The following is a 15169-nucleotide window of genomic DNA, read 5'->3' as shown; positions in this document are numbered from 1 at the left end:
CCTGAAACAGCTTCACTGACTCCCAAACCACTCAAATTCAAAGTCTTACACAGAAGTGGCCTAGCATACCTCAATGCCACCTTAGATTGTAGAAACCTTGCAGACACCTTTGCTCAGCATAGGCAGCACCACAGCAAGGATAACAGACTTCTCCTAATTGGTTACAAAAGGGTAGAATGACCTGCCTCCACACATATGCGCTGTATCTAAAATTAGTGCATTCCACATGAACCTGAACACTTGGCTATTCGACTAGGTTACACCATGGATCACCCCTCACTGTTCTTGCATCAGCAACAGGATACCCTTTCCGTTATAGTGCGTTTTCCAAAATATTCATACCTTTACTAAGAACTCTGCACCCAACGTTACATGTACGAGTAAAACTTTGACCTGCTTGCCATGTTCATCCTCCGTCAGAACTAAGTAGATGTTCAATTTGCTGTAAGATATGTGCGTAACAGTCACAACACTGCACATAACGTTGAATGGAACATATGCTAGGTTCTCACAGTCTATCCTGTGTCTCAAAAACTACCATTCTTCATAGTTTATGACGTTGTCTTTAGGGAACTTCAGCAGTATTCCCCAGCATGTTTGCCTTACTTTCAAAGGTAGATAAACTCACTCAGTTCAAGGAATGACACCTCGGAGGCATACTCTGACACCCCCAACTTGCAACCATAAAGTGGGAGGAGTTATATTTACCACAGAATGCGCTAAAGCCACATGTAAGGCATGCGTTTGGGTAATGTTCAGAAAGAAGGAGGCAGTTACTTGACAGATGTTAAAATGTAGTCAAACTGATTCCATCCTGTGGAGTATGAATGTGGTCAGCCCTAGCATGGCGGGGGTATGTTGAAGTGAATGCACTGATGGGGCCTCTGCCCGGCAGAATGAAAGTCTTGTATGCGGTGGGTGAATGGACCATACGACGGTTGGTGCCTTGAAGTGGCTTTATGGCTCACCTTCAGAAGTTTTGGTTTCAATATTCAGATACTTAGATAAGTATTTGTGCTTTGAAGCCAGTATTTCCGGAGATGCTAAAACTAACTAATGTAAGTGGTGGATTAACTTTAACAAAGATGCTGTTGAACTTCGGTCTTAAAGCCAGAGACACAAAGCCAAGCGTGGTGCCTATGAGGAAGCTCAAATTGATTCCCCTAGTTGCAGTTTTAGCTGCATCTAGGGTGAAGTTTATAGTGGTGTTGGAAAGTATCTTGCCCTCTGTGACCAGCTCCTGGCCACGCTAACTGTATCGGTCATGGAGGTACTGGAGGAGTTCCTCAATTTTGTCCCAGTGGCTCGGTCATAGCGTGAGTGTAGGCCAACAGAGTTTGCAATTCTCCATTGTGTGACTGATTGAAGTCATTATCTTGCAGGCTGCATCAATTGTTTTGCTTTCTTTTTCAAGAAATGCAGCAGCAGTCACCAGTTCCTTGGGAACTAGCATGTTTATGCTCCGTGTGAACCACCAGGGAGTTCGGAACAACCTGGATGAAGATGTAGTGGGGTTGCTAGGCAGGGGTTGTATTTTTTTTATCAACCCTAGGCATGATGACTCTAGCTTTAACTGGCTCCTTAAAGGTGTTAGACGCAGGATTCAGTATCCCCTTGAGCACTGGGAGAAACAGCAGGGTGTGCTGTGTTTTGGAAAGAGTTTCGAACTGGAAGTTATCTTCCTGAAAGCTGTGCATGTCTACTTTATGGAAAGGAGAAGCACTATGAATGACCTGGTGATACAAGGATGTGTAGGGGAGGGTTTGGCTGGGAGAGATCCAGCTCCGTGTCCCCCGGGGGATCAGCTTTTTAGGCGTCCCAAAGGTCACCTCCTTGCTAAAGCTCATACGGGGAGTCGTACCAATCTGCAGGGTACGAGGGGCTATCCCTGCCCCCAATAAGAGGAGGGTTTTGAACCCTCTGCAGAAGGTGGTGGATGTATTGGGAGCAGGAGGGGTTGGCGGCAGAGAAGGAGGAAGAGGATTTGGAGGAGCTGGGGGGCGTACAGGAAATGGGATAGTGCCCCTGTCCAGATGTTTCTTGTGCTTTGGAGTAGGTCAATCAATTTGAATGTGTAAAGCGTGGCAAATCACTTGTGAGGGACTCAAGGCACTGGAGTTACTAGCTGCTTCACAGAGCCCTGTGCATTTGAACAGCAGGTCTTGAGTCCTTTCCTGAATTAGGCAGTCCTAAGCTGAAGCGGAAGGTCATTTTAAGCTTTGGTTGCCAGGCAGGAGAAAAAGCGTCCTCCGCTGCTGTTTCGACGCATACCGGAGGTGTCTGCAAGGAGGATGGAGGCAGAACGCAGGTGTCTGGTCAGTTGGTTTAAGGTCATTTGTTTGTTGATGTATGCTGGTTGTTCGCTGTGCAGAGTTTTGTATGCGTGGGTCAACATCTTGATCGAGTATCTCTTCTGGATCAGGTCGCCAGTGTAGCTCCTTAAGGTGCGGTGTGATGTGGGTCAGTCTGGGGGAGGTCGAGGATGAGTTTGGTATAGGCTGCAATCTCTTCAGGAGGCGTGCGGTGATTCCTACGTAGATTTTGTTCCCGTAGTCCAGCCTGCTCATGACGAGGGCCTGCATGATGGTCCTTATGGAATTGAATGGGGGCCACCTGAAGATCTTGCAGAGCTTGCACAAGGTGTGGAAGTAGGCCGATGAGGGATTGCTTTTACCTGTTTCTTCATAGATAGCATGCTGTGCAAGATGATGCTGAGGCTGCCGACATGGTGAGTCGGTGTGGGCGATGGGTCAAGTTCAGCAGGCCATTACGCGTCATTCTATGGCGAGGTGTTGGGCCCAAAGATGATGACTTCTCCCTTGTACATGTTGAGCTTGAGACAGTTGTCCATCTATTCAGTGACGTTCATCATACATCTATGGAAGTTGGCTCTGGTGATGGGGGGATCTTATGACAGCGAGAGGATGAGCTGGATGTCGTTGGGCCGATCGGACGTGACTCCGATCGGTTCCTCTCCAGCCCTGCATTAACTTCGCAATATATGTCACAATTAACTCCCAAAACCGCCTCACCAGAAGTTTGAGGGCAACTAGCGGTGAGGGGAGAACTGCAATGGGAGCGTAAGGGAGAACGGAGCCCGCAGGGCCGCCTAAAATGGCGGCTGACATCGACTGTGCATCCCGCTCTGAGTGCGGTAGCCCCGAGTCACAAGGGGAGCCCTGTGACAACCACCGAGGCAGCGGATGTCGAGGCACTGCGTTGCGGACCCCCCTTGCAGCTTCGTTGCTGGTGGGCGACTCGTGGTGACACCCGCAACGGGAGGGTGGCGCTCTGAGCTGGGTCCCCGACCAGCTGGAGAGGACCTTCAGAGGCATGACGTACCCCCACCAGCTAGAGAGGACCTTCAGGGGCATGCCAGCGCCTGGCGGTGAGTGGAGCTCTGGTTGCAAAGAGGGGCAGAGGGGGCTCCCCAAGCTTGCCACGGTCATTGAAAGCACCCACTAGCAGACTAGCGCCTGACCTTAAGATGGCGGCGGTCAGGCGCCATCTCACAGGCATATAGGGGAGCCCCTGCCAGCGGTCCCGTTTTCAGCAAGCTGCCTCTGCTTCTGCCATGGGCGCCTTCTCAACGTGATTAGGGAAGTCGTGAGCCCACCAGAGGTTAGCCTGTGGGGCAAATTCATGTTTTAATTGAAACGTAGGGGCTTGGGGGGCCTAAGACGACAGTGCAGTCATCTAGCTAAGCCCTGCCTGACTTCAACATGGCGCCCAAGACGAGACATGCCAGACCCTGACTTGGCGCCCGCAGTATGGAAGAGGAGCAACATGCAGGTGCGAAGCAACTGCAAGATGGCAGCCATGCTACATACCCTTTCCTATCAGTCCATCCTCATCATCTCCACCCTCCCGTTTCTGGACTAAAGACTTTCGGTCACTTTATGATCTTCATTCTAACCCGGCAGAACCCGAACCACATGGCCGATTCCCGGTGGAGCTGCACCGACAGCTATAGGGGAGATTGGCTCCGGCGCACAGCTATGGCGGTCACCTACCCAGCTGGACTTCGAACATATGTCTAGTCGCTTTTTCCTGCTACTCTCTCCCCCCTGTGAACTTCCAGCTCTCTGGGTCTTTTTGGGTCTTGACTTTGTAATCATTTTGTAATCTATGTGAAATTTTGTAACTTGCAACTCGCTTTTTCCTTATGTAATACGCTCTGATACCTTCGGGTCTCGCCAGCGCTATATAAAACTCATCAAATAAAAATAAATAAATAATAAAGATGATGTTGGGTCCATGCGATCTGACGATGCTGGCCAGGGGGTCATGTACGTGTTGAAGAGGGTGGGGCTGATGGATGATCTTTTGGATGATCTTCTTGGGTTCTGAGGTGAATGGTGGGAGATAGATTTGCTGGGTTTTTACAGTGATGTATGGAGGGATGCATTTGAGGGTGTCTCCCTGGATTCCGATTTGGTGGAGTCTATTGATCTAAATGTGATGGGAGATGGTGTTGAATGCAGCTGGTAGGTCCAGGAGAATGAGGGCTGCTGTTTCGCTATGGTCCAGGAGGGCCCTGATGTTGTCTGTAGCAACAATCAGGACTGTCTCAGTGCTGTGGTTGGCTCAGAACCCAGATTGAGAGGGGTCCAGGAGGTTGTGGTGTTACAGTTGTTTCGCGAGTTGCTGGTTGATGGACTTTTCAAGAACCTTAGCTGGCAAGGGGAACATGGAGATGGGTCGGTAGTTCTTTGGTTCTGCTGGGTCGGTGGATGGTTTCATCAGGAAGGGCCCTGACTTCAGCGTGTTACCAGTCCTCATGGGAGGAAGTCGAGGTGATGGAAGCGTTCAGGACTTTCTTGAGCTTGTTGCCAATTGTCTTGCTCCTGAGGTTGAAGATGTTGTGGGGACAGAGGTCCGTGGGTGCTCCTGTGTGTACGGAGTTCATGATGGAGATTGTTGTGAGAGGTTTCCAATGGGTGAGCAGGTATCCTGGGTTGGTGTTGATGGGAGTGACCAAGGTGATACTGTTGGAGGCAGAGGGGGGTTTGGGGTTCGAAGTTTTCATAGGTGGGTGAGATCTTGTTGTGGATAAGTCCACCATGAGGTCACACAGTTCTTATAAGTTGATGTCGTTCTTGGTGGCTGCGGTGTAGGATAACTCCTTCTCGATGCCGGAGAGCTCCTTGCTGTGATTTGTGCCAGTTTCTATGCGGTCTGCTAGGGCTTTCTTTTTTGTTTCTTTCAGAGGCGGTGGTACTGACTGAGTGCTGTCTTGAAGATAGTGGGGTCTCCTGTCTCTTTGCTGGTGCGCCATTTCCTTTCTAGTTGCCGGCAGTTGCGTTTGGTGTATTTCAGCTCCTCTGTGAACCAGCTGGCTCTTCTGACAGGTCCACTGGGTTTGGCTCTCTTAGGGAGATGGGTGATTGTATCAGTGTATTCTGTGATCCATTAGGAGAAGTTCTTCGGAGCATGTCCTGGGATGGATGTTGTGTCTGGGAGGTGGGAGTTGAGTGCGTTGTGCAATTGGGCTTCTGATGTCTTTTTACAGTTTCTGTGTATCTTGTTGGTGGGTGATGCTGTTGTTGGTAGGTCCTGGTGAGCTGTGAGATGTGGTTGTAATTCACTCTGTCGCTGGACGTGAAACTGGGGTCAAGCATGTGCTCAGTGATGTGGGCGGGGTCTGTGACAAGTTCCTTGAGGCAGATATTGGTCATGCTTTCCAGGAGGTCCGGTATGTTGGTGTTGCTGGGTCTTCGAGGTGGAAGTTAAGATCCCTTAGAAAGATGTATGTTTGGAGTAGATGGATATTGGGGCGATGAGGTCAAGGATGGCGTTGCAAAAGCTGGGGCATGGTCTTGTTCGCCCGTATACGAGGTGTATCTGATGGTATTTTTTTCAGTCTGTGTAAAGTTAGAAGTTGATATGCTCCTTATCGGGGTTGAGTCATCAGAGGAGGCTGTGCAGCGAATTGTATCCTTGTAAATGGTGGCAATTCTAGTAGCCTTCGGGGATGACGATGGCAGTGTCTGGCCCAGAGGAGGGGTTCTGCCAGGTCTCTGTGAGGAAGTTGATGTCTGGGGTGAGAGTAGGTGTGGGCTCAAAGGCAATCTGCTCCTTAAAAGTGAGTTTCCTCTTCCACAGAAGAGTGTTTTACACCTTAGGATGCAACTTTGTGGATATCTTCCCAGTATATGGGTGAACAAAGAGTCTTTGTAGTGCATCGAGTTACTTTTGCAAACTCTACAGAATCGACTGTTCAGAGTCATCGGATACTACCGTTGATGGAGGCCTCAGTGCTGAGTGGGTCCACGCTGAAGGACTTTTTGGAGTCGAGTGAGTTCTCGTTGCCCAGACTGTCCTAATATGGATATAGGCTTCGAAGCCCAGCTGGGTTTTAGTGACGGAGTTGACAGGACAGTGGGCGTCAAAGACGGCCGTGGCTTGTGTTGGGCCTTGGGCACTAGAGGAGGGAGCGGTATTTGCTCCAAGTCTTTGTGTCGGTGCCGACCATGGACCGAAGGCAGTGGTGGACTGTACATCTGCCGGTTAGCCACTGGTCTCAACAACTGACCCCCACTGGGGCGGTGCGAGGCCTGTGCATGGTGTTGGTATGCCAACACGGGGTGGGATGCTGTACTCATTGTCAAAGACTTGGAGTTCTGCTGAGCCTCCAGATGCTCTTATGCCTCTGACTGAGATTGGAAGCTGGCTTCCAGGCTGAACTGGAGAGGCTTGGCTTCGGAAGGGCCAACCTCCAACTCTTCCTTGAAGTCTCAGTCTCCAAAGATGTTGTGTGTGTAATCCATTTCCTGGCACTGCACAGTTGTTGAGACTCTGATCATGCCAATATCAGAGCGATTTCATGGAGCAGAAGGCAAGGCAGGCCTGACACACTGCCTTTTCACGTTCAGGGGAAGAGGCAGAGTTTATAGGCCTGGTGGTGGTCGGACCAAGGATATTTAGAGTGGCACTGGGTGCAGGGTTGAAAGGGTGTCCTTTCTATCACTGTCCTCTCATTTTTGCCCTGAAAAGATCAAAGATGCGGACGCGTGGCCCCACGCGAAGCAAGGCCCAGAGGACGGTTATCCATTCAATATCGGTCGTTGAAGCCCAGCTAACACAAAGACCAAGAGAAACTTGTGCATTGAAAGTATTTTTCCGTACCAACGGGAGAGAGAATAGACCAAAGAAGTTCAACGACAAATACCAAAAGGCGTTCACCGGGAGGATGATCGGAAAACGAATCCAAACCCAACATCAGAAAAAAAACTATCTAACAATGAAGCTGAAGCCCTTGCGCATTAGCAACCATAGGAGGAGTTATTATACCTTGTGACGAGAAAGACTTTTTCGAAGAAAAACAAGTTCAAATATCTGAGCCCAATACTAGATGGCAAGAGTATGCACTGCATGTTTCTACAACCACACATGCCACAAACAGAGACAATTCCGAATCCAGCCACTTGATGGCAGGGTAATGCACAGCAAAAGAATCCAGAAAAAAGTCCCATGCAAAATGTGTGCTGACTCGTGGCCCCAGACTGTATACTTTGATCGGAGATGCAAAATGTGAATGACAATTTAACTAGCAAATTTAGGTAGCATGCTCAACAAAAGCTCCTTTAAGTATATTATGTATGAAGTTTTTGAAAAACAATTATATGTTGGGAAAAAAAAGCTGTATTAAAGGCCACACCTAAAAAGAGCGCACTTTCTTCTAGCGAGTACAAAAGTTTAGTAAGTCATGGGCTGAACATGGTTCCCACATCCAGGGACACGTGAGTTATGCTGCAACTGGAATCCTTGTAAGAAAGAAAGAATGAGTGGGAAAGAGGGTAACAGGGAGCACACAAGAAACTGTGCCAAAGGAAGAAAGGGTGAGAGAGAGAAAGAAACACTAAGAGCAATTGAGAAAGAGAGGGTGTGTGAGCAAAGCAGCAGAGAGCAAGCAATAGAAAAAGAGTAAGCAAGAGAGAAAGAGCAGGAAAGAGATGGGCAAAAGTGAGACAAGTAGAGAGAAAAGAGAAAGAAAGAAGGGTGCAAAAGTGGAAGCAGTGGATTGAGAGAGCAATAAAATAATGAAAGAGAAAGTGAGCTAGAAAGAGAAAGAGGTGGTGTTTACATCACTGGAATAAGCCATGTGTGATACTGTGGTACAAAGTGGTAGAACTTGCCTAAAGAGATAAAGCAACAAAAATTAAGCACATATTTACAGTAACTCGATTCCAAGAACAGGTGTATCTAAGCCATCACAGAGAACAATATAAGGTTCCTTGCTTGAATAGGTACACTCATGCTGTTGTCAGATCACTTTCAGATGGCTACACAGCAGACAGAGGCTACTGGGCCTCAACTGTGGTGGTTGAGGTTAATTGCCACTGGTCTCCTGAGGCTCTCCCATCCTATGGCTCAGTCAATTGGGCCCAGTTCACCCCTTCTGCATCTGCCTCTCATGGTAGCACGGGGACGCAGACAAAGGCTTTTCAGGGAGGACAAGAGATTGGAAATCAACAGTCAAACAACTGACACAATAATGGATTGTCCAGCCCAATCCTTTTCATGTAGGTAAAAAATGTCTGCTATTTTCAAAGCAAAACGAAATACTAGACAGCTCAATAGTGTCATGCACCCCAATATAGGCCTAAGTAGTTACACAACCTTTTACCTACATCTGTGCTACCACTGTTCTGCATAACAAGTTTGGCTCTGATCTTTTACCTAGTTAGGCGCTACATGACTGTCTTGTGATTGTCTCTGTAAACTAGCCTCATGTATTATGCATGAGGAGACTCAGTATCACAGCAGGATTCCCATCTTCTGCATAATAACTCTCTATAAGTCACCTCTGTTATCATCCTTGCCCGACATGCCCATAGTGTACATCTAGGTAGAACCCCTGAGGGTACCATATGGGTATATAAGCACTACATCTTCGCTAGGCAACCCAGAGGAGAATGACTTCCATGGGGAGAGGAGTTGGCCCAACGGCTAGGGGGGGTCGACCTTGAATCTGGGGAACTGGGTTTGTGTCTCAGCAGTGACGCTGAAGATCCTGTGATTCTGGGCAAATCACTTAATCTCCCTGTGCCTAACAAAAATGAATGTGTGTCCTCATGTAAAGTAACTGGTGCTGTGTTAAGCGCTCTGATATCCAATTCGGGTCAAGTTCGATCTATATAAAACTGCAACAAAAAAAAAAGAAAATGATGACACGAGACGCTGAGGCCCCTGCAAGCAGTGATCTGACATCCCTTGCGGGGTGTCCATCGCAAGACCAAGACAGGGTCCTTCACTCTCCCACATCAGGTAATACGGTTGGCTCTATCCTAAGGAGATTCCTGGCTACACACCTACGTATAAGCTTGGTACATTTAGGTACATCTAGTCAGGGTTTGCATTGTAGGAGTACGCATTATTACTGTTATGTATCTATATGCCTGCATATAATCATTGTTTTAGCACTATGGTAGAATTCTACCTTTTCTTTACTCTACTGATGCTCATAACAGTATATATCTGTTTATATCTAATGGTTGTTGCAGCACACATATTTTATACTAGAATGACGCTGGCTCAATAAATGCTTATTAAAAACGTCCCCACTGTTTATTCTGTGTATCTCTCTGAGACAAAGTGAGCATGAGTGACTGAGTGAAATGTACTGTACTGTTTCCACGGTCCCTGAGAGGTCAGGGTTGTCATGTTCGATAGTTGCCAGAAACTATTCGCTCTTTGGTAAGAGGGGCTCATAGTGGCACTGTAAGCTAGCTGATCTACAGACTAACATATACCGTGGGGATGTCTGGAGTCAGTCTGGACACCAATCCCTTAGTTTATGTTTTCTAAACACGCAGATCCTATATAGATTTGTAAGAACTACACGACAATAGGATTCCCAGTTACAGGGTTACCTTCTTATTTATGATCTTTAATGAGGTGCACCCTACATACTTTAGGAGATCTTCCTAATGCTGACAGACCCCGGTGCACAGGAAGTCGAGTTCGCTAGAGCAAAAGTCCTATGTTTGTATGGCAGAGTTCTTCAGCAATCTCTGTCCAGTCTCAGTTAGGCCCAGCTTTTACCTCTTCACTAAGTGCACAAAGTCATTCCAACTGGATGCCTCTAAATTCACAATTCACTTCTTATTGTAGCGTACAAGTATACTTCTCTTCAATAAGGTCAGAAATGTACTGTATAAACAAAGGGTGAATTTGCAGGCAATCTTACCCTGACAAAGTAAATGGGTGGTCACTAATTCACATGTCCTATAAAAATGGGGACAACTTGGACTAAACAGAAGGCCCTACGGAGACAGCCATCAAACCTAATAATGTGCTGCATGAGTGGTCAATTTATAAATAAAATACGTTACACGTTTGTCAAGAAGTGTTAAAGCTTCCTGACTAATGATATGACTAGCGTGTTTATTTGAGCTAACAATAATAATAACAAGCATTGGCATAGCCAATAGGTCTCGCCTTTGGGACCTTATAAGTGTTTAGCCATGCAACAGTTGCATAACTAAATACTTATAAGGTTCCAAAAGCGAGACCTATTGGCTATGCAAAGCGGCCGTGCGGCCGTGAAAGTGAAAGTGAAAGTGATCGCGATCACGATCACGATCAAACATCAAAGCGGCAAAGCGCGGCGCGCAAGCCCGCGCACATGCACTGTAGCTCTAGGCTGGCCTGGTAGCACTTTTTGGAGCCCTCTTAATAAGTCTCACCAGACCAGCGCATGCGCTGGGTCAGGCGAGCGCATGCGCTGGGTCAGGCGAGACCTAAAAAACAGACTGCCTGCCCTATGGTGCAAACATATGCTATGGAAACCATGGAACTAGAATTCTCTGTGTGCCAGACTTAGTGAGTTCAAGGCTACTAAAAAGGACAATAGCCAGAAGCTAGGCCGAACTGTCTAGATGCATATTGACATCACTTTGGATGATAATTTTTCACTAACAGACTCTAGCATAGGTAATTATAGAAACCTCTTATTTTATTTGTTGGCAGTCTTCTTAGCATGTAGGGTATACTAATATTTAAATAATATTCCCCTCAGCGTTCTGTTTTCACTTGTATATCTTGTGATAAATCTGAGTTTACCACTTCCATTCTGTTCTTCCTTCATATGAACAAATAGAGTATTCCTACTTTGAGATATGACTTAAGCCCTATCCTTATTCTTCATCTGTGGGCCATATGCTACTACTGCAGCTCTTTTTCACCATAATTAATGTTTCCAGAAAAAAAGTCAGATTTTCTAGAAAAAATATGCCATGCTCCTCATCTCACCATAAAGTGCACTCACAATAAATCTGAGTGGAAGACAAGCTCGCAAATCAGTTATTTTGTAATTGCCAATCTCCTATGAATTGTGACAAATTAAAATAATTCACTTCAAATATAATATACACACAAATCCAAATCAAATGTTAAATTTAGCTATCCCCCTTTGAGCATTTATTTATTCGCCTACGACTATAGTTCCAGAGTTAGGACCATTACGTATCCCTGAGGTTAGCAATTGCTAGTAGGGAGCTAGGCAAGTTATTTGGTTGTATAGCAGTGCATACAGGAGTCATGAAGGTTTTGTTAGGAGGCAACATAGCAGCATTGCTTATGGTGTCTTATGATGATGATAGCTGTAAGGAGATTGAAAACCACTTGAAAAGCATTCTACTTTACTTGGCAATTTATAAACATATTTAAGTTACGTCTGAGATTTCCAAAAGCTGTTGAGACTGGAACGGGATTGTTGAATGCAAGATGTGCACATTCACTTTTCTGTACATTCTCTAGGCACAAACTCATTCCATCAGGTTTGTTTTCACCACTAGTACCACTAGTACATTTCCTCTTGGGAGAAGTTCACTTATGATTTTCCCCTCATGTTTCTGCCAAAGTGCCACATTATGTCTGCCAAGAGGATTTGAAGCAGGCTTTGAAAGGTAACTATTTGGAGAAGCATTGCAGGCCACAGACCGATTAGTATGTTTCTCTACCCTCTCTTGTCCCATGTAACTTACTGAAATCCTTAAAAGGCTGCAGAGGCAAGCTACTGTCGCCTCCCTCCACCAGCTTCACTTTCCGTGCAACCTCTTTAGTTAGCTTTGTCCTCAGGTTTGTGAGTTCTGGGGATTTTACGGCCTTCTGTTGCTGCTCGGTTCGGAGATTGGCTTTCAAGTTTTGGAAAGTCTGATTGGAGATTCCTCGTGCAGCCTGAAACAGAAAAGACATTTCTTTGTAATGTACTAAGTCAGCCCAAAAGATCAGAAAAGCAGTTTTCTACAAGTGTATTGAGTCTGAATGTAGAATGCTTAATTTGTGCTTGAGAAGCGTATAATGGGGAAGGCCTACCTAAATTCTCAGAAATTACAACAGACTAATATTTATTGAGGCACACTGTTAGACGTTGGCTCTATATATAGTGCACTAAAATAAGTACGCTGTGAGGAGAGTCCAGTGGAACTCCTATTGATTTACAGAGTCAAAAAGAGATCATTCTTATGCTCTCTTTTGTTGTAGTGTGGGCGCGCAGTTAGGCTCATCAGAGGGTAGTGCTATGCATTTGTGGTACTCACACAGGTAATAAATGTGACGCACACTCAAAAACAAAAAACAAAGACCAAATTTGAAAAAGAACACTTCTATTTATATATATATATTGTGATTCCAAGAACGTCGTTTGCAAGTAAGCACTTTTTTTGTTATCAACATTTACAGGTAAGTAAATGTTTGAAGACAATGAGTCTTCACGCACAATGGACTTCCTATGGGGAGAAGACTAGTATGCATACAAATATTTACAGTCGGTTTCTGGGGGTCTCCTCCAGAACTTACGGTCGTAGTGGGCCAAGGTCCAAAGTACCACCAGCAAATTATCGTTACCTGTCCTGGTTCGGCCGGGTGAAGGTCAGGATGGTAGCTGTGCACTCTCTGGAGAAGGGGGGGTCATCTAGAAAAAGGCTGAAAAGGGGGATTTGGGGACAAGTCCAGGAGCTCCAAAAGAGGGGCTCGGGGCACAAGTGTTCTGGGAACAAGGCACCACAGTTGGTTCATCAGTACCCGGGCTGGGCGGCTAGGGTGCAGAGAAGGTACGCCGGCTGGGCTCATTGCGCAAACGAGGCCCTCGTGGTCTGGCAGCTTGAGGGGGCAAAAGCAAGACAGCTGGATCACTCACAAAGTGGGTCTCAGTGATGCTGACGTCTCCCGGCGGCTGCTCAGTCATGGTGCAGTGAGAATTCGAAATGGACTCACACTGCTGGTGATTGGTGCAATGCATCCAGCACCCCGGAAAGTGGTGCTGCACGGCTCTGGTTGGTCCTGGTGTCTTCTGATTGGGTGGGGAGACATATCTGACCCTCCAGACCACCGGTACCTCTTCTCGGTCGGCTGCAGCATTGTCTGGGCCATGGAGATGTAAGGCGGTGAACCGGTCTCTGCTCTTCGGTGCCTGCAGACTGCAGGGGAGCAGCTCCTCTACCCCAAGGAAGATTGTTGGTGATTTTAGAAGCGCCTGTAGGCCACCCTGGTTTGTGGGAGTTCTCGAGCGGCAGGGCGAGCCGCTCTGTATCGATTGTCGAGAGAGTTGCAAGTGGGCAGGGATTCGCGCATAAAGTTTACAGCTCACCTTTAGTTCTCTCTGGGCAGTGACTCTTCTTTGTCCTTTTCTTGATCTGTCGAATCTAGGTTCTTGGGCTAAGGGGTCCCACCTAAATACTCAATTTAGTGTGTTAAGGAGAATGACAGGTAGCAGCCAATAGGCTGGCTACCTTTAGGATGTCTACACCCTCTATATGACATCTTCCTGTACAATTGGCCATAACCCTGTCTCTAGAGGATCACATTCTGACAAAACAAGATGGTGGAGTTAGAAAGATGGTGTCAACATCAGGTAGCCCACCTTAGGAGTGGTACTAACCTAGTGTTGGCCACACCTTCTATCTGGTTTTCCCACCTGTCTTGCCGCCAAAAGTAGGGCCAGGACCGGGGGCTTGGCATTGCCGATATCAGGAGAGGTCCGAGTTGCATTACAAACGCAGAGGAATCCTTTGAAGCTTCCTGCCTTGGTATGCAGATCCTGCTTCGAGGGGGTGTAAACACCTCTCCCCAGAGCAGGCTTTGTTCCTGACCCCTGAGGCTGCGGGCTCTCTCCTCCAAGGGGTCAAAAACTCTTCTGTGTTGGAAGGCTGGTACAGACCAATCAGTCAACGCACTAGTAGTCGGTAGGTTTTCAGGGGGCACCTCTAATGTGCCCTCTTGGTGTATGTATTAATAAATCCATAACTGGCATCAGTATGGGTTTATGAATACAAGCCACCCACTTCCCCATGAAAGACTATGAGATTAATCTTTCCCAAGAGTCTTCTTTGTCTAAGTGGAGAACCTGAAAAGGCTATCTGCATTGGCTTTGTCAGTCCCAGGTCAGTTTTCCACTACAAAGTCCATTCCCTGTATGGGACCACCTCAACAGCTTTGGGTTTTTACCTTTCATTAGCATCAGTCATCCGAGTGGCCTGTGGTTGGTTTGGACAAGAAAGTGAGTACCAAACAGGTATGGTCTCAACTTCTTCAGGGACCAAACCACAGCAAAGGCTTCCCTCTCATTGTCAATCCAATGCTACTCTTTGGGGAGTATCTTCCTGCTATTAAAAGCAACAGGCTGGTCATGGCCATCATCATTGTCTGGGAAAGGACAGCTCCAACCCCATGTTCAGAGGCATAAGTCTGCATTATGAACTGCTTTGAATAATCTGGAGCTTTAGGAATAGATGCAAAGGACATTGCTACTTTCAGTGTGTCAAAAGCCTTTTGACATCTCACTGTACAGTTTATCTTGAATGGCATATTCTTGGACGTAAATGCTGTGATGGGTGCCACAATGATGCCACACTCCTATCCAATCAAGCCAAGGAATGTCCTGACTCTGAATTTGGTCTAAGTTGTTGGAGCTTCCCAGTCCAGAATTGTCTGGAACTTGGGCTGTTAAGGTTGAACTGCGTTACAAGGTGGCCCAAGTATACAACTGTGTGTCACAACCATGCGTAGATAGCAGGTTGAAACACATACATAGCACTGGGTATGCTTGAACAAGTGATTTGTTGTGTGTGTAATAGGAACTACATCTCCCGGGACACCTAGTGGGAGGAACACTCTGTTAGCACCAATCACAAGACTATATCAGCTCTGCCTGCGAAAGGCCTGG

The 15169-nt window shown here is 46.9% G+C and overlaps 1 protein-coding gene across 2 annotated transcripts in view; it reads right to left on the bottom strand.

Moving 5' to 3' along the window:
• The window catches only part of DZIP1L (DAZ interacting zinc finger protein 1 like), a 521233-nt gene that overhangs the window by 131238 nt on the left and 374826 nt on the right, over positions 1–15169 (bottom strand). For both annotated transcript variants that reach the window (XM_085634320.1, XM_085634319.1), the window contains exon 13: positions 11991–12183. In XM_085634320.1, the coding sequence (XP_085490446.1) occupies positions 11991–12183 (193 nt within the window). The remainder of the gene's footprint in view (positions 1–11990; positions 12184–15169) is intronic.

This window comes from Triturus cristatus, chromosome 11 (genome assembly GCF_964204655.1).
Source record: "Triturus cristatus chromosome 11, aTriCri1.1, whole genome shotgun sequence".
Lineage (NCBI taxonomy): Eukaryota > Metazoa > Chordata > Amphibia > Caudata > Salamandridae > Triturus > Triturus cristatus.
This window is presented reverse-complemented; position numbering and strand designations above follow the sequence as displayed.